The sequence below is a fragment of the Rhinopithecus bieti genome, unplaced genomic scaffold (assembly GCF_001698545.2).
Source record: "Rhinopithecus bieti isolate Rb0 unplaced genomic scaffold, ASM169854v2 scaffold_28547, whole genome shotgun sequence".
NCBI classification, from domain to species: Eukaryota; Metazoa; Chordata; class Mammalia; order Primates; family Cercopithecidae; genus Rhinopithecus; species Rhinopithecus bieti.
In genome coordinates this window covers 504,929-523,955 of record NW_016813480.1, presented here as the reverse complement: position 1 = coordinate 523,955, position 19,027 = coordinate 504,929, and the positions used below count along the sequence as shown (strand labels likewise).

At 41.0% G+C, this 19,027-nt stretch overlaps 1 protein-coding gene across 3 annotated transcripts in view; it reads left to right on the top strand.

The window, feature by feature from the left end:
* The window catches only part of MTUS2 (microtubule associated scaffold protein 2), a 472,062-nt gene that overhangs the window by 378,901 nt on the left and 74,134 nt on the right, over positions 1 to 19,027 (top strand). The window contains exon 1 of one of the 3 annotated variants that reach the window (XM_017848471.1): positions 12,858 to 13,260. The exons of the other annotated variants lie outside the window; for them this stretch is intronic. Coding sequence (XP_017703960.1) covers positions 13,207 to 13,260 — 54 coding nt within the window. The 5' untranslated portion in view covers positions 12,858 to 13,206. Of the gene's footprint in view, positions 1 to 12,857; positions 13,261 to 19,027 lie in introns of those variants that run through there. 3 annotated transcript variants of the gene reach the window in all.

Genomic DNA, 19,027 nt, shown 5'->3' with positions numbered 1-19,027 from the left:
AGCCACCAGTTTTTAATTGTATCTTCAACTCCTACCTGTTGCCTCTACAACAGCCAGTAAGCTTATTTTACTCTCTTTATTCTGTCTTCCATCCCTTAGCCAGTTTTTAATTGCATTGTTTCTATTTGTCAAGACATATAGCATTTGTACATTAGTCTTCAACCTTCATTTTGACTTTTTGTCTTAGATCTACAATTATATATATATAGCATACATATATATGCTATATATTAGCATATATATGCTAATATCGGTCCTTTTGCTGATATATATACAATAATGTAGCATATATATATGCTAATATCAGTCATTTTGCTGAAAAATTTCCTGTCACTTATTAGGTGAATAAAGCTCATACACTATCCAATTCCTCAAGAAAAAACTCACAGTTTCAAGATTCCCTAAGGTTTTGTGTGTTCCGCACTTTTTCAATAGCCTTGATACTTGGACAACTTGATATAAAATGAAGATTCACATTTTCTTTCTTTGAGCTGTTTTTTGTCTGTTGGTTTTAAAATACTGTTCTATTGTTGTCTTGCTTTGGATATCTAATACTTTTGCCCTGGTAATTAAGTGACCTGTTTGCCTGGATGTTTTGTTTTGTTTTGTTTTGTTTACAGTCTCTGAATTCTAACAGATTTAATAAGTCTTAGAGTTGCTAACTCTGGGTTAACCTTCCCAAGTACCCAGTGGACCCTTTCAATAGTAAGTTTCGATGATCTGGAAAGTTTGCTTATATTATAGTTTCAAGCATTTGTATTGGTCCATTTTGCATTGCTGTAAAGGAATACCTGAGGCTGGATAATTTGTAATTGAGAGGTTTACGGCTCACAGTTCTGCAGGTTGTACAAACGTGGTGCCTGCATCTGTTTGGCTTTGGGTGAGGACCTCAGGAAGCTTACAATAATGGGAGAAGGCGAAGGGGGAGCTAGTGCATCACATGGAGAGAAAGGGGGCAAGAGAGAGAAGGGTGAGGTGCAGGCTCTTTAAACAACCAGCTCTATGTGAACTCCTTACCATGGATGGGGAGGGCTCCAAGCCATTCATGAGAGATTCGCCCCCATGACCCACACGCCTTCTACTAGGCCCCACCTTTAACACTGGGCACCATATTTCAACAGGAGATTTAGAGAGGATGAAATCCAAACTATATCAGTATTGTTTTATTTTTTTTCTTTTCAGATAGTCTAATTATGTATTAATCCTTCTTTATCTGTTTTCCATTTTCTCTGTTTTCCCTGTGACCTTTGATATTCTTTTATTTTTCTCATTTTTATGTTCTTGATGGTTTTCCCACCTTTTAAAATGCCCCTTAGTAAATTTTCATGTTAGTTTATCTTACTCTGGGCACCTTGTAATTTAATCTTCATTTTTGAGATAACTTTGTCATTTTCTTTCATTGCTTTCCTAAATTAATCAACTCTTTAGTATATTTTTATTCTTTGTCCATTTCTATTCTTCGTTTTGTATTTTTTATTCAAGATCTTTCTTCATATCCCAAATGCCAGTTTTAGTACATTTAACTCATTTTGAATGTTCTTGCTTCATGGCTGTTTTCTTGGAAAAAATTTTCAACAGTTGAGATGTGTTGGATATTATTTTCTAGTTCTTTGTAATAACTCTGTATCTGTTTATTCAGTTTTTTTCATTTATTTTTGTAGTATTGGGCTGCTTTTTAAGATTCCTAATTTGGTGCCTTTTGTCATGGAACAAAGTCCAGACTTTTTAGTGAAGCTGGGGGGTGACTGGAATAAGGGATTTGTATCTTTCGATTTTTTGGTGCTCTTTTGTCTTGCCTACGTTTCCTGACCTGAGCTAAAACTCTGTTGTTCACCTGACCTCCGTAAGCCCCTGCTCTAACTGGTAGGCCACAGCAATGTTTGGGGTCTCCTGGAATTAGTGTCAGTTTAGAGCCAGTGTCCAATAGTCCCTGAAAAATATGATTATTTCTTTTCCCCCAGTGAACAATTACCTCGGTAAAAAGCAATAAGTCCCTTTGGCAGAGGCTGGAAAAAAGATTACATTTTTCAGTTGAAATTTTCAGTAGTGTATTGAGGTCCTTGAGGAAGGGATTTCCTCAAGGATATCCAGCTTCCCCTTCATTCAAAGGATTCTGAGTCTGTAAACTGGCCCAAGTCTGGGAATTAATTGAGTGGTCGGTCATGACTCTCTGTTTTTACGGTTAAGGTTAGACTTTGTTCACTTGACCCAGAACTTTTCTGCTCATACAAATCAACTAAGAATTTAATTAGCTCCCTATCTATTTCACTTCTAGGAATATCATGATCAGCTAGCCAGCTTCCATAGTTCTGCATAAGTTAGACTATTCTGATTGCTGTTTGGACTCTGCTGTCTATGACAGTAACCATGCCTATCTTACCTTTAGCAGTTGAGTGCCACCACCTGGCCCCTGCTTCCCTGGGGTTCAGTTACCCCCACTGCATTTAGGTTTCCCAGTCCAGTGACTGTGAGGTCTGACTGACAGAGAAGAAGGATCATAGAGTTCTTCTAAGATGTTGGAGCTCCCTTCACAAATGTATTTCTTACAGTTGTGGTGAAATGTCTGCCTTCTAGACCCTCCCCGTGTGGGTGGGTAGGTCTCAAGTGACAAATCCATTCTGACATGCCAGTCTCTCTCAGCTTTTGAATCCCTTCCTCTACGTTAAACCAAGGCATGGCTGGCACGTTCAGTTCACTCACTATGGGCTACCTTTTGGTCTGTGTTTCAGCCAGCCAAACTGTTAGAGCCCTTTTGGACTCCTGAAACTGCAACATTAAAGGCAGAATCTCTGCTTAGTAAGCCCATATCAGTAAATTCAGCCTGACCCAACTTTATGTTTCTTCCACCATTCTATACACTTAGTGTCCATCTTTAGGAATGTTTCTTGGAATTCTGCCTGTATAAATTAGAAAAATCAAGTAGTTCCTTTGGAATGTCATGCCCCTCATGGGTCATACATTGTACCTCAACTTTAGTCACCCGCTGGGATTCGAGTCTCATTATAGGTCTAGAAGCAAAGAGGAGTGGCAGGGTGGATCCTGGGGAGAGTCGATGTTGTCTTGCACAGCACCTGCCTCAAGAGAGACCATTACAGTTTCCTCAAGTAGTGCAGGGTTAATTCCCTCAGAACAGAGGTGGACAGGCTGGAGGTGGAGAGGTTGATACCACTGACAGTGGGAAGGTTGTTTTCTCTGGGGTTAGGGAGGCCACTTCCATTGGAGATGGGGAGACCAGTTCTGCCAAGGCTGAGGAGACCTCTTCCACTGGCAAAGCACACTCAACAGAATGTAGGGACTCCATGTCCTCAGTTTCATCAGAGCCTTCCCACATGTCTCCATCCCAGTTCACGGGCTCCCATTCTTTCCAAAGCAGTGCTTTCACTTTAACAGTAGACAGTAGCTACTGTAGCTGGGGTTCAACTTGTGTTGTCATTCAGCCAGTGGCAGAATGAAATTTTTTGTTTGAGTTTCAGCAATGTCAGCCCTGCAGTTAAAAGGATAAGGGTCTTCTTCAGGACACATGTAGAAGTGCTTAGGTTCTTTAGGCAACACTGGAGCTGGGAATTTGAATCCCTGAGCTCATCCTTTTCTTGCACTACTGTCTAGTGACATTAGGAGCAACCAGCCAACATCAATATGTTCATTAATGTAAAAAAAAAATTGAAACTGTCATATACAGAGGCAGCCTTGCTTCTTATAAGTGGCTGATAAGGAGTATCCAATGCTGATATTTTACATCTTTCCATAAACAGTTCAGCTGTGGACTATCAATGCTCTTTTTTCTACTAGAAATAGAATCATTAGCATCTTCAAATTTAATCAAATTAGAGAACTGTTCCAGAAACCTTATATAGTAGATAGTTTTATCTCCATCTTATAGAGAAGAAAACTGAGGCTCTGAGAGAGTTAAGTAACCTGCCCAAAATCACCCAGCTGAAAATCAAACTGAAATCTATCTGATATCTATGTTGAAACTGCTCTTTTTTTTTCCTTCCATTCTTTCTTTCTTTTTTTCTTTTTTTTTTTTTTTTTTTTTGAGACAGAGTCTCACTCTGTCACCCAGGCCAGAGTGCAGTGGTGCGATCTCAGCTCACTGCAACCTCTGCCTCGTGGGTTCAAGCAATTCTCCTGCCTCAGCCTCCCAAGTAGCTGGGATTTCAGGCACCTGCCACCACACCCGGCTAATTTTTGTATTTTTAGTAGAGAGAGAGTTTCACCATGTTGGCCAGGCTGGTCTCAAGCTCCTGACCTCAAGTGATCGCCTGCCTGGGCCTCCCAAAGTGGCTGGGATTATAAACGTGAGCCACTGCACCTAGCCTCCGTTCTTTCTTTGTAGCGACAGTCACATTGTTTGTTGATTTTCAGCTTATGGTTCACTGCGATCATCCTTTCTGTCTAACATATGTCCAATAGACAGATGCACTTGGGGGCTCTGCCAGCTGCTTCCCATCCCTCTATCCAATTTTACCTATCAGTTATCCAATATTGTCCAACGTATTTATCCAGCTAGTAAAGGTAATTTTGAATTTCACTTCTCTTATGAGAGTAATCAGCTCCTCTGAATATACAGAAACTTAAGGAGGCTGCCTTTCCTGCAATCATCCTAGTCACTGACTTAAAAGGGAAAAAAAGGGTACTGTCAAAGACTAACAGACAAGAAAAAAAAAGATTATCTTCCATCAGTAGCAACCTTCCTATTTGGGTATTATAGAAAAGTGAAATTTTTTTAGTTCTCTTTTGACAAGTATCTGAGAACATAGAACAAAAACACATATGCCATTTCTCTCTTCTTTTTTCTCTCTTAATTTTCTAAATCCTGGTTATTACATCAAAGGTGCTTCAGAGTATCTATTGTCTGTGTGTGGATGATCATAACTACCCGTCATTCCCAGTTTAAAGATTTCTGTTTTCTATTTTCCCTCTGCAGCCTATTCTCACCTCTTTAAAATCTAGATAGATTGTGTTTGGTAAAAGCTACACATATTTTCCTGGCCCTGGCCGTCCCCTTTGCTAAGATCCAGCCCTAGAGCTCCTGCTCATATTTTAGATGCATGGAAAAAGGAGGGGTCTGGATGGAGGAACCCAAATAAACAGACGGTTGCCTTGACAATCTGTAAGAGACTCTTTCATGATCATTTTTCACGGTTTTCTCTTGAAATAAATAGTGAGACTGCAATACAGTTTTTAACTCTTTGACCTGCAAATGGTACCAAGGTTCACAAACTGCATAGAACACCAAAATGCCTCTGCCACAGAGCTACCTTTGGCTTTGACTCCTTCAAGGTCCTATCCTGCATTGCCCTAGGAAATGTTCATGGAGACCTATCTTCGAGGCAGATTCCAGGTGTCCTGGGTGTAAACATGAGTGTGGCATAGCAAGGAGGCTGTGACACTTTGTAGAAGACAAAGGTAAACAATTATTATGATATCGGGCAGGAAATCCTGGGGCAAGAGCATATGGAATGCATGAAATCCCCGAGAAAGAGGGAATTCACTCCAAATTGGAGGGTTGGGCAGAGCCCTGGAGGAGGTGAGGTGGTGCTAAGGAGTACTGGGGAGCAGAGTTTAAGCCAAGGAAACTTGAGCCTGACTAGCATGACGGAGGGCAGGGGAGGGAAAGGAATTCCAAGTTTAAGGAAGACAAAGAAATGGAACTATTAAAATTGAACATTTTAACATTGACCTGCATGTTTCTACTATGTCAGTTTTTAAGTTGTTTGTATATTTGTTTGTAAATGTACTTTTTATAAAGCATTGAAATAGAGGCTCTTGCTCTAAGATAGAAAAATGTGGGGCAATTCCATTTATATGTTTGAATTTCCTTTTACATTTTCCTATGCCTGGATTCGTTATCCAGGTCATCACACAAGCCTGAAGTTCTATAGGCCTTGTAGATGAAAGGTTTCCAAATTACAATGCAGTTAGTAAAGCACAGTGGCTTAAGACATAAGCTTTAGAGTTAGACTTGAGTTCATGACCCCACATAATCACTTCCTGGCTTTGTGTACACCTGACAGGTTGTGCAACCTCAGGGTCTCATTTACTCATCTGTGAAATGGAGATGATAATAGTGCTTATCTCACAGTTTTGTGAGAGTTAGGTGAGATACAGTGCTCAAGCCGTAAGCACGGGGCCAGGCATCTGTTGTCAATCAGGTAATGCTTATCATTAGTTATTGCTCCAAAACACAGTGTTCATAAAGTTTTTTCCAAGGAGACCCACCATTAGGCTTTCCTATGACTTTTCTAAATGTTTGTTGCTACATCAATGCAAGAAAATATGCCAGGAGTAAAAATCACCTCAAACTTTTTTAAATATTGGGAGCCAAAATGTCCCAAATTTCATGAGCCTGTGAGGTCATGGTTTCTTTTCTTTTCTTTTCTTTTCTTTTCTTTTTTTTTTTTTTGAGACAGTGTCTCGCTCTGTTGCCTGGGCTGGAGTGCAGTGGCATGATCTCAGCTCACTGCAACCTCTGCCTCCTGGGTTCAAGCGATTCTCCGGCCTCAGCCTCCTGGGTAACTGGGATTACAATTTTTAGTAAAGACAGGGTTTCACCATGTTGGCCAGGCTGGTCTTGAACTCCTGACCTCAGGTGATACCTGCCTTGGCCTCCCAAAGTGCTGGGATTACAGGCGTGAGTCACTGCGTCCGGCCCGTGGTTTCTCTTTATGACAAATTACAACAGTCTAAACCTTCATTGTATTTGCCTTTAAGTTTATTCTTTTTTCAGGTATCCAAGCCTTTGGGTGAGTCCCTGGAGAATTTTTATTCAGAGGGGACCTCCCTATCTGGCCTGTAGCTGGCCGCCATATTATCAGGACCAGTTTATCTCCCTCAAAATGAATTTCTCTGAGCATTTTTCCTTTACCTGGAATTTAGGCCCCAGCCTCTGAAAGCTCCAAGAGAAGAAGTGACTTCCTTCTCACCCCAGCCCAAGGCCCCGTGCTGACTTCTTCAGTGACTTCTTCAAAGGACATTTTGTCTGTGGGAAGCCTCACTTCCTTCAAAGGAAATCTCGCTCCCTTCATGTGGCTCTCAAAAGACAAGAAACAGCACCCATTGCTTGTGGTACCTCATTGTCATTCCCAGCTAGACGGAACTAGGGCTCTTAGCAAGGATAGATGACTCCACAACTGGAGGAGGAAGTACACAAGATGAGCCTAGGATATCTTGGGTCAGGAAGCAAGGAAGGTAGACAAGTGAGTTGTGCTAAAAGGACAGAGGGGCCAAAAAGAAGGGCTGCAGGCCAAAGAGGGATACACTGAGCATCTAAAACCGGTAATCAGTGCAGTGGACTAAAACATATTGTGCATGTCAAAATACAAAAATGAGTTTATAATTGATAATAATGTTTCTAAAAGGTGAGAGGAAACGACCATCTCAACAACAACCTCATTGGGTACCGTTTCCACACCAAGTCTTTATTCAGGAAATTGGCACTTAAAAGGTAATGATTACGCATTTATCCTATCCTTCCTGTACAAACTGTGTTGCAGGAAATTAAAATTGCCCTAGTTGTACAAACATATAGTTAGTTAGAATAAGTTCTAGTGTTCGATAGCACAGTAGGGTGACTATAATTAACAGTATTTTTTTTTTTTTTCTTTTGAGACGGAGTCTCGCTTTTGTCACCCAGGCTAGAATGCAGTGACACAATCTCGGCTCACTGCAACCTCTGGCTCCCGGGTTCAAGGGATTCTCCTGCCTCAGCCTCCTGAATAGCTGGGATTACAGGTGCCTGCCACATGCCCAGCTAATTTTTGTTTTTTGGTGTTTTGGTTTTTTTTTTTTAGTAGAGATGGGGTTTCGCCATGTTGGCTAGGCTGGTCTCAAACTCCTGACCTCAAAGTGATCTGCCCACCTGGGCCCCCATAAGTGCTGGGATCATAGGTGTGAGCCACCATGCCCGGCTAACAATAATTTATTGTATATTTCAAAATAGCTAGAAGATAAGATTTGGAATGTTCCTAACACAAGGAAATGATAAATGTTTGCAGTGATGGATGTCCTAATTACCCTGATTTGATTATTACATATTGTATGCATGTGTGAAAATATAACATGTACCCCATAAATATGTATAAATATGTATCAGTTTAAAATGTATATCAAAGAAAGTCACCCCAGTTGAATAAAAAATTTTTTTTATATAAAAATTCCATCTGATAAATGCAAAAAGACAAAAATAACCAGAACACTATGTTGCAGTCCCCAGTGAAATAATTGATTCAGGTAATAATTATTAACAAATGAATCCATTATATAAAAGGTTGATGGAAAACTTTACAATGGAGATGAGGCTATCACATCCTGATCCACTCTAGCTCACTAAAATTGGAACACCCAGACATGGTGTGCTTCCCGACGGAATGCAACATGAAGCCCACAGCATCACCTCTGAGATGTTATCCCCAAAACTGAACTTGAATCTAACCCAGATTTGAGAGCTAAATTTCGCTTAAAGGGATGCAGGAACAGGTGAAGTGACATTACAAAGAAACAAAGAGGCAGATCCAGCACGTAGGACATTCGACAGGGTGGCTGACCCAGTTTCTGAGCAAGTCAGTGGCATGGCAGTGAAAGGAGAGGAGGGGTGGAGATTGCTGTTCATAGGAGACCGAAGATACTTAAAACCTGATGTAATACGTGGACCTAGTTTGAATCCTGATTCAAACAAAGAAACCAGAAAAAAAAAATTTTTTTTTAAGAAACCAGCAAATTTTTTTTATGAACTGGGTATTGGATACCAAGGAATTATTGTCACTTTTATTGTTTTAATGGCATTGTGGTTATGTAAGAAAACGTTCATAATTTTTAGCAATGCATACTAAAGCATGTAGGGTTTTGCTTAGAAATACTTTACCATAGAAATATTATAACAGACCGGGTGCAGCAGCGGCTCACACCTGTAATCCCAGCACTTTGGGAGGCCAAGGTGGGCAAATCACTTGAGGCCAGGAGTTTGAGACTAGCCTGGCCAACAAAGTGAAACCCCATCTCTACTAAAGTACAAAAATTAGCTGGGCGTGATGGTCCGCACCTGTAATCCCAGCTACTTGGCAGGCTGAAACAGTAGAATTGCTTGAACCTGGGAGGCGGAGTTTGCATTGAGCTGAGATCGCACCACTGCACTCCAGCTTGGGTGACAGAGTGAGACTCTGTCTCAATAAAAAAACAAATAAAAAAACAGAAAAAAAGAAGAAAGAAAGAAATACTTTAACAAAGAAAAAAGAAAGACAAGGCACAAGTGAGAATTAGGTAACAGTCTTGGTAATTGCTGAATTGGGGTGATGGGTATATGAAGAAAAGTAAAAAAATAAAACAAAAAATTATAGATGAAACAAGTGTGCTCACACCTTTGATGACTGTTGAACGTGGAAATAGGGATGTGAAGACCTTTGGTATTTAGCTCTATTTTTCAATATGTTTGAAACTTTTGTAACATGTAAACTAAACAAGGCACAATTCTAGAACATAAATACATTTCTCAAAATCTAGGTCGTGTGCACTGAGATCATAGTACATGTGCGATTTCAACAATGTAGGAAGGACTGGACTGCGGAAGTGCCGTGCCCTTCAGTGCCCTCTGTGCCCAAGAAGAGAAGCTGAAAATCGCCTCTGTGTAGATCCTCCAGTCTCACACTAATTTCCTGGGAGCAACTGGTTAGCAAGAGCTCTCATACATCTCCTAAGAATACGAAGTAATTTTCTAGTATGGTGCACTCTAAACTCTAATTTAGAATAAAACTGTTTCCTAAGAGGAACTATCTTCAGGAAGACAACTGAGCTGAAAGAAAACATTCTTTAAATCAATGTAGGGTGCTTAGCTTTGCAGTCTTCCCACCCCGCCTGGCTCTGTCCACAATAGGGCTTTGCTCTGTCTTGATTTAATCCATACCTGCAGCTCAGGAGCTGTTGCCTCCAGGTAAATGCAAGCTACCACTTCTCTTTTAGAAAAACTGTGCGCGGTGGCTCACGCCTGTAATCCCAGCACTTTGGGAGGCCGAGGTGGGCAAATCATGAGGTCAGGAGATCAAGACCATCCTGGCTAACACCGTGAAACCCTGTCTCTACTAGAACTACAAAAAATTAGCCGCGAGTGGTGGCGGGTGCCTGTAGTCCCAGCTACTCGGGAGGCTGAGGCAGGAGAATGGCATGAACCCGGGAGGCGGAGCTTGCAGTGAGCTGAGATCCGGCCACTGCCCTCCAGCCTGGGTGACAGAGCGAGACTCAGACTCAAAAAAAAAAAAAAAAAAAAAAAGCTGTGATAAAATATAACAAAAAATTCCCCATCTTAACTGTTATCGTTGTACACATGTACAGTTTATCGTTAAGTACACATGATCCTCAGCTTACAACAAGGTTATGACAGTGCACTTTCAACTTAACGGTATTTTCAATTTACAGGGATTTATCCTGCTATAGCTCCATTGTAAGTCAAGGAGTCTTCTGAATGTGTCACGCCATTGTAAAGTGGAAGTCATAAATGGAACCATCATAAGTGTGGAACAGTCTGTATATTCACATTGTAGTGTGAATCCAGAGCTCTTCATCTTCTAAGACTAAAACTCTGTATTCATTCAACAATTCCCTACTTCTTCCTGCCCCCAGCCCCTGGCAACCACCATTCCACTTTCTGTCTCTGTGAACTCGACCACTCTAGGTACTTCATATAAGTGGAATCATATAGTATTTGTACTTTTGTGACTGGCTTATTTCACTTAACATGATATCCTCAAGTTTCATTCATCCTAAGAGGAATTTAGATTAGTTAGGCATGTTTTGTAGCACCTGTCAGATTAGTTAGGCATGTTATGTGGCACCTGTCAGAATTTCCTTCCTTTTTAAGGCTAACGTTCCACTGCATGCATACACCACATTAAGTTTAGCCATTCATCTGTTGGTAGACATTCTGGTTGCTTCCACCTTTTGGCTATTGTGAATAATGCTGCTGTGAGCGTCGGGGTATACTAAGCCACCACTTTTTGCAACATAAAGTTTTTCTCACCGATTTCAAAAGCCCTAGGAACAGCTTGCAGCACAGGTTCGAGCTCAAGGTACTGTGAGCTTCTTTCCCTCTGAGAGGTCTGCCCAAGCTCATTGCCAAGGAGCATTAGCCTGAGTGAGCAGGAGGCAGCTCTGGACCTCACAACATCACAGAGCCCAGATGGGGGTTCCTGCCTTTTCCCTGGCACACTTTGTTTTAAAACGGTAAAAATAAAACATGCGGCCGGGCGCGGTGGCTCAAGCCTGTAATCCCAGCACTTTGGGAGGCCGAGACGGGTGGATCACGAGGTCAGGAGATCGAGACCATCCTGGTCTACACATTGAAACCCCCATCTCTACTAAAAAATACAAAAAAAAAAAAACTAGCGGGCGAGGTGGCGGGCGCCTGTAGTCCCAGCTACTCGGGAGGCTGAGGCAGGAGAATGGCGTAAACCCAGGAGGCGGAGCTTGCAGTGAGCCGAGATCGCGCCACTGCACTCCAGCTTGGGCGACAGAGCGAGACTCCGTCTCAAAAAAAAAACATGCTCATGAGAGGGTAAAAAGTGGACATTCACTTCCTCCTGGTTCCCATTCCTCAAGGGTTGGCTGCTGTTACATGAATGTGTGAATCTTTCCAAAGCTTTACTCCAAGCATATACACATGTGTATGTTTGCTTTGTTTTTTATAAAAGTTTGCTTTCTCAGTCAACAATGTATATCATCTTTCCATATAATAGAAAGGCATTGAAAATCTAAAATATTACCCATTTTTATGCTATTACCAACGATGCCGAATTGAAGATCCTTATGCATACATGCTTGTATATGTATGTATTATTATAGCATAGACGTGCAAATGTTGGGTCAAGGCGTGTGTACATTTAATATTTTGATAGGTACAGCCAAATCGCCTTCCTGAAGGATTATGCTAATTTACCTGCTACCTTGAAAGAAAGGTTTCCATTAATTCTTTCAAGTCTAAGGCAAACATTCCAGTCTTTTCCTATTTGATCACTAAGTATTTGCCTTTCTCCAAGCCTATACTACTTAATTAAAATCTGCTTGGAAAATCTCAGTTAAGTTTGTAAAATCATCTGGTTTTAACAACTATTGTCTGTTTACAGCCTTAGGCAATTTAGTGGGCAAAAATGTAATTGTATATTTCTAAACATGAGAAATTTCAAGATTTCTCCTCTGAAGGGTATCAGGGCATATAAAATCAATCATGTAAATATTTGCTTCTTTTACTTTCAGGATTACATAAATATATTTTTAAATACCAAGTCTTTTTTGAGGAAAAAAAATAAACTTTTGCTCCCTGATGCTTTCCCTTTCTGATTTTTAACTGTGTGAAAAACTAGAAAGATCAAGTTCTTTAAGGCTTTTATGCCAGTTTGCCTAGGAGAAATACCTGCCCCAAACCCCAATTTTAATTACTCAAGCCGGTTGAATGGTGTGTGTATGTCAGCCTAGGCAAGCGACTTCACAGTTATACTTTAAATATGAAGATTTCATCAAATAAGGCAAAAAAAATTTGTTCATGGCATGCAAATTAGAAAATGAGAAATTGGGGGTTCCCATTAGCAACAAATGTTCTGAGAAGAGTTTCATGGGAGGAGAGGCCATATACATCACGTTTATAAATATTTTTACTTCCCAGAAAACTAGGAGCTAGGATTGCAGCAGAGCCAAGCGCTGGCAGCCCTTTCGGGAGTCCCCAGGCAGTGCCCTGAAGCCCAAGCTCGCCTTTTGTGCTTCCTGCGTCCTCTCCAGGCGTGTCTGCGCGGTGCGGAGGCGCATCCCCGCCAGGGGAGGGCTGGGAGCGGCCGCGCACCCGGCGGAGAGCAGGCTGTCCTTTTAGGGAGCCGGTATTGGTACATGCCCGGTGGTTATGCGACTATTGATTTGCCTCACCCTGAGGATTCCAGTGGCAAAGTGACCCTCCCTCCTGCCTGTCCCCTCCCTTCCTGGCTCCCGCCTGCCCTCCCTCCCGCAGCAGCAAGATCTGATCGCTGCCGCCCTGCTCTCCTCCTCCTCCTCTCATTCCTGTGCCTCCTGGATTCCTGAAGTTTAGGAGAAATAAGGTAGCCGAGGGGACCACATGGAAGTTGTGACAGCTCCCAGCGGCGCACCCCTTTCGTGTGTGCCAGTACCTCGGCTTAGGAGTTGCCCGCTGACACGTTGAATGAAGGAGGTCCCCTTGCCTGCCAGCCTGCCGGGATGGGCCATTGCTGCTGCAAGCCTTATAACTGCCTTCAGTGCCTGGACAAGACGGTACTTTGCCTTCCCTCTCTTCTTCCCCCTCCTCCTTTGCAAGGGCAGAGAGAAAGCCGTGAGCCAGCCACCTCTGTGCCTGTCCCCCTAGCATGCGTGTGCGCTTTGTTGGTGAACAGGAGGCTCTCTTTACTCGTTCCAATATGCTGAATTGTGAGTGGTGTTCACAGAAACATTTGGTCTCACATACTCTGCAGTGCCTTACATAATTCTGTATTCCTGCAGTCTCAAATGTAACTGTTGCATTTTCCTGAAATAGTAGGATTCTGCTCCAACATCTTGAAATCAAAACTGCCAAGAGATCTTCGGAATATTCTTAATGCATTTTAATGTACCTGTGAAACCTAAGACGTTCCGCTGGGGAATTCAGATTAGTTAGGCGTGTTTTTCTTCGCCAAGTGCTAACTTTGAAAGTTTACCACTCTTTTTTCAAAACAGCACTCATTCTTGTAATTTATGTTCTTCACATCAGAGAAGAAAGCACACAGTATAGTTGTTCTCTCTGTACTACTTTGCATCACAGAGAGATGAATAAACATAGAGGTGAAAACTTAAAAAGCCAGAGAGGCTGAGGATGTGTTCAAGTCTTCACTGGAGAAAAATTCACAGCCAGGAAACTGAAAATAGAGTATGCATGAGAATTATATAGCAATTCCAACACAAAGCCTTTCTTTGCTTTTGACATTTGCCTACTCTTGTGAGCTAGCAGAGGGATTAGGATATGCTTTTAATTTCATTACTAGAAATCTGTTGGCAAGAACTCTTGTCTCTGTGAGATATTTTATTGTCATGCATATTTAGATTTCTCCAAGATGCATGAAATGGGATTTCACAATTGAATTGTTGAAATTGCCTTCTTCCTACCCATGTGGGCATCAGCTATCTAGATAGCTTGAGATGTAGTATGTGACCAGGAGAAGGAAAATATATGGCTTAATATACACGCTCATCAAAAAGTGGTCACTTGGAAGCATCTTAGTTACCAGTCTGCTTATGAACTTTGACCTAAAGTAGGGTTACTTACCACGTAGGAAAATTAAACTGATACCTTAAAAGTCACTTACTAGTTTTGCTGCAATAGAAATAACCACCTCAGTGGATTTGGCTTTGCTACCATGAGTATGAGCTAAAATATTATATACATGTTTATGTGCTTATAACAAAAAGAACTATAAAGCATTTGCGCTCAGTTGTCTGCACATCTAACATTGAAGTGATTAAGCCTTTTGCGAAGTGGTCACAAAAGAGTATTGAAGCCTTACAACGGTAGTTATAATAAAAGGGAAAGATTTGCTACATGTAAAACAGTATTATAAATTTCATATTTCTAAATCCTAATACAAAAGTTTTAGAAATAGAGGCTGCAATATGGAGGCCTTTTGGTTTGAGAAAATATGTTTCAAAGGAAATCTGTTTCCCTATTTTGTTTAAATCAAGTTCTTGAAAATGATTATCCCTATGTCATTCTTGAATTCAGAGATTTTGGAAGATAATTTAATGTTATTTCATCTCTCTAGCAGTATGTTTGAGTAATTTTCCAGTGTTTTAGTTTTGAAACTTCCAGTTCAATACAAATTATTTTTTACTGATGAAAACTTTAAAACTTACACTGCCTTTACCAGCTTTTTCGTTGTGTTCACACCTACATTTCTTGTCTTTTCTTTGCTGTATTTCAGAATAGTATTCCCATTTGAAGTTTTATGCGTATGTTTTCATAGGTGCTCTTTTAATGAATTGAGGACTTTCTTTTTAAATTAAAAAACACATTGTTTTATGTAGTTGCCTACTTTGCAGAATAACTTCACAGGCAGTATGCCAAAATCATTTACTTAATTGATAGTTACCTATTGGGCCAGGTATTGTGTACCAGGAGCATGACAGGATTCCATTCCAACTTCAAACTCTGGGAATCAGAATTCCCAAATCCCACAACAAAGTTCTTCAATCTGTTAGTCAACTCTAACAACCCCAGTGAGGTTGATACAGTTTAAAAGAGGCCTGGTAAAATTGTTGACAGAGTTGTTTCTGATTACCTTAACCTAGCTTAATAAACCTTAAAACAATAACCATTTCCTCAGAACTTCATATAGATTAAAAGAGCAAACTTCATTTTGAGAAATCAAAACAATTTAACAGTTTGATCATAGTGCAGCTAAAGCTGTTCTGAAAAACATGGCGGGACAATTAAAGATACTTTCAAAGTAATCAGTTTCAGAGATCTGACTAAAAACTGAATATCAACTAAAAACTATGAATATGAGGATGCTTATTTAGCATTAATTTATTAGGAGAAACTGGAATCTTGCCTAGAGTATATAATGAAAAAACTGTTAAATGAACAAATCATTTAAAAGTTGTTTGTGCTTATGTATTGCCAACTTATAAAGACCTATCCATTGGAAGTATTTATTACTGGTTTACTCTGTGCCTAGTTACTATTGGGACCATCAAATAATTCTTAAAAGGCATGGCTAGCCCTTATGTAGCTTACCGATAAGTGGTTTGGTTGTATTTCTACCTTTTGCAGAGAACTTACAAGTGGGTAGGCAACAGTAACACACACAGAACAATTAAACATTAGCACAAGACTGGAGTATAATTAAGTGAAAATTATGTGGTACTGACCATACCTGTTTCTGGAATTCAGTGAAAGGAGAAGTCAGTCTAGAACCATAGACAAGGTTTCTTGGAAAAAGTGGAACATGAATTACACTTTGAAGAATGGGGTAGAATTTTATTAAACTAAAGAGAAAGAATGTATTCCAAGCGAGGAGCACGCAAGGAAAGGTCTTTTAGCCTCATTTTATGAAACATGAGAGCGGCAATCTCATGGTGAACACAGTGGGAGATGTGGTGCATAGGGAGTGTGGGGAAATTTCCAGCCTGAAAGCCAGACCCAGGTTTTTTGTTGGTTGATTTGTTTTTTGTTTTATTTGAGACAGGGTCTCCCTCTGTCACCCAGTCTGGAGTGCAGTGGTGTGATCATGGTTCACTGTAAACTTGAACTCCCAGACTCAAACAGTCTTCCCACCTCAGCTTCCCAAGTAGCTGGGACCACAGGCGTGCACCACCACGCTCAGCTATTTTTTTTTTTTTTTTTGGCAGAGCTGGGGTCTTGCTATATTGCCCAAGCTAGTCTCAAACTTTTGGGCTCAAGCGATCCACCCACCTTGGCCACCCAAAATGTTGGGATAATAGGTGTGAGCCACCATGCCTGGCCAAAGACTCGGGTTTTTAAACTTGAGCTAAATAAAAAGTAGGGATCTATCTTGGGCTTTTGAGCAGAGATGCAGTCTGTGGAAAGACTCGTCTACAGGTATTTGAAAGGAATGGTATGACCCAGCTGGATCCCAAAGGGCCCATTCACCTACGGACTCAACCTGGTCCAGGAGGAAGCCAGGAGCTCTGTGTGCACAGAAACTCCTTATCCATAGCCTTCCTGAACTGGTGGTTGTTAGAATTCTTGAGTTATTAAGAGGAATAAACTAGACGTATAAACTGGAATACAAGCGTCCTTTTTAACCATATGAAATATAACTGGCAAGCAAACAATAACAAGCCTGATAAACGTATTATTTCTTTTTAGAGTCAAAAGTCTAGCTCATAAGAAACCTTGATGAGAATGGAATCTGAGCCAGAGAGTTGTTCTATAAGAATCCAGTGGCCTCAGAGCCTACTAGGTTCATCTCCCATATCCCTGCTCCCCTGAAATGTTCCTGGCCCTGGTGATTCCCTTTCCTAAGCTCCCTTCACTGTCCAACTCCTCTTGTAATGGACCTGTTATTCCTCACATCGTGTTACAGATTCAGTCCAACAGCAAGACTTGCTGGTTTAGGTATGGTCCTGTCCCTTTAGGGGTTCATTTGCATATCTCTACCCTAGCCTTTTATGTGTTGATTCTAATCTCAGAGGCTTGTCTTACTTACCTTGTCTCTAAATTCTTGGCAGGGGTGGGAGTGGGGAGAGGCACCTCACTGTTCCTCCCAGGTATGCGCAGGTGCTCTGACAGTAATACATTTGGGAGGGTTATTAGAGGAAGATAGAATCCAGAAAGGTCAAGAAACTTCTTAAGTGATACACAAATGGGTTAAAATGCAGGCAACTGGCTAATTCTCCTTTCTGCTGCACTTACTCTGGGACCAGAATTTCCCAGCATGACTTCTTTGGATCAGCATTTCTTCTCCTTGGCCCCATTAATCTCTGTCCTTTCCCATTGTTCATTAGTAATCCAGGTATGGTGTGTTATTCCCTTATTAACTACAGCCTCTTGGGAGAGCTAGATGTCTTTTTACCCAGTGTCTCTTCCCCACATGCACAAAGGCAAAGGCTGAAATTATGCATTTGTAGTCATTTTGATTTTTTCTAATATATGGTATGACTCTGCTTGTTTTTCATACAACTAAGCACTAAAATGTATTGAAGAGTATTAAATGGGAAGGATACTTTGTTTCTGACAAGCCTATATGAAATTTCACTTCACAGCAGAAAAGCAGATCATTATACAAAAACACAGAGACCCTAGTGTTAATTATATGTGAAAGAAATAATACTTATTGATTAACTCAAGGCATAGTATCAGTGCTGCCTTAAAGCTATAATAACTGAAATGAAAAACAAAAGGTCAGTCCACCTCCCATGGGATTTTTCCACAGCGCTATTATACGTTATGGATCTGGCCAATCTTGATAATATTAGTATTGAAAGTGAGTGCGATAGCCACAAAAGGTGGTATGAAAACAAGTCAGATACTTGTGTTTTGTTGCTGTAACCTTGCAGCTGGTTCATTTTGAAATACAAAAGAGAATGTTTTCCTTTGAAGACGAAGTTCTACCATGTTGATTTTAAACCCTAATTTAAACTCACGGAGCCCTGGGTCAAAAGCAATAATGTTTCTGAGAAGCATGAAAAAAGCTTTAACCTTTTTGCAATTTAGTGTGCAGGCATGTCACATTTGAATTTTTTTAATTCACAATTTTAAAAGATCTGGATGTTTCCTCAAATACCAGAATTCTATAGATCTCTTATTTAATTTCCTGTTGTGGTTTGATTGTTTAGCTTGGGGAAAAAAATGGCCCAGCTCCCAGGGTTGGATTTTCCTGATCCGCACGGATTTCAGAGCAGGCTAAAAATATAGGAAAGATTAGCTGGGAGTCTTTGGGCTTACATATATATTTTTAAATTAACATATATATGTATTTTCTTTTTAAAAAAAAATCAAGAGCCGGGCACGGTGGCTCAAGCCTGTAATCCCAGCACTTTGGGAGGCTGAGACGGACGGATCACGAGGTCAGGAGATCGAGACCATCCTGGCTAACACAGTGAAACCCCGTCTCTACTAAAAAATACAAAAAAACTAACCGGGCGAGGTGGCGGGCGCCTGTAGTCCCAGCTACTCGGGAGGCTGAGGCAGGAAATGGCATGAACCTGGGAGGCGGAGGTTGCAGTGAGCCAAGATCGTGCCACTGCACTCCAGCCTGGGCGACAGAGTGAGACTCCGTCTCAAAAAAAAAAAAAAAATCAGGTGGGTAACAAGGAGCTGATGAAAATCTGCAGTGAGTTTTATGAAATTGTCCTCAGTATGCCTGTAGCCAACCAAGAGTTCCTGCCAGGAATTTCATAGACCAGAGGCAGAATGTTAGAGGGAAAAGGGGCCTGTCTGATGGGCTGACAGAAGTTCCCAAAAAGTCCCAGATGCTGTTTTGCCTGGGGTGCTCTCTGCATATCCTGCTGCTCTCAGTTTAAATCTCCAACACAGCCTTGCCCTGCT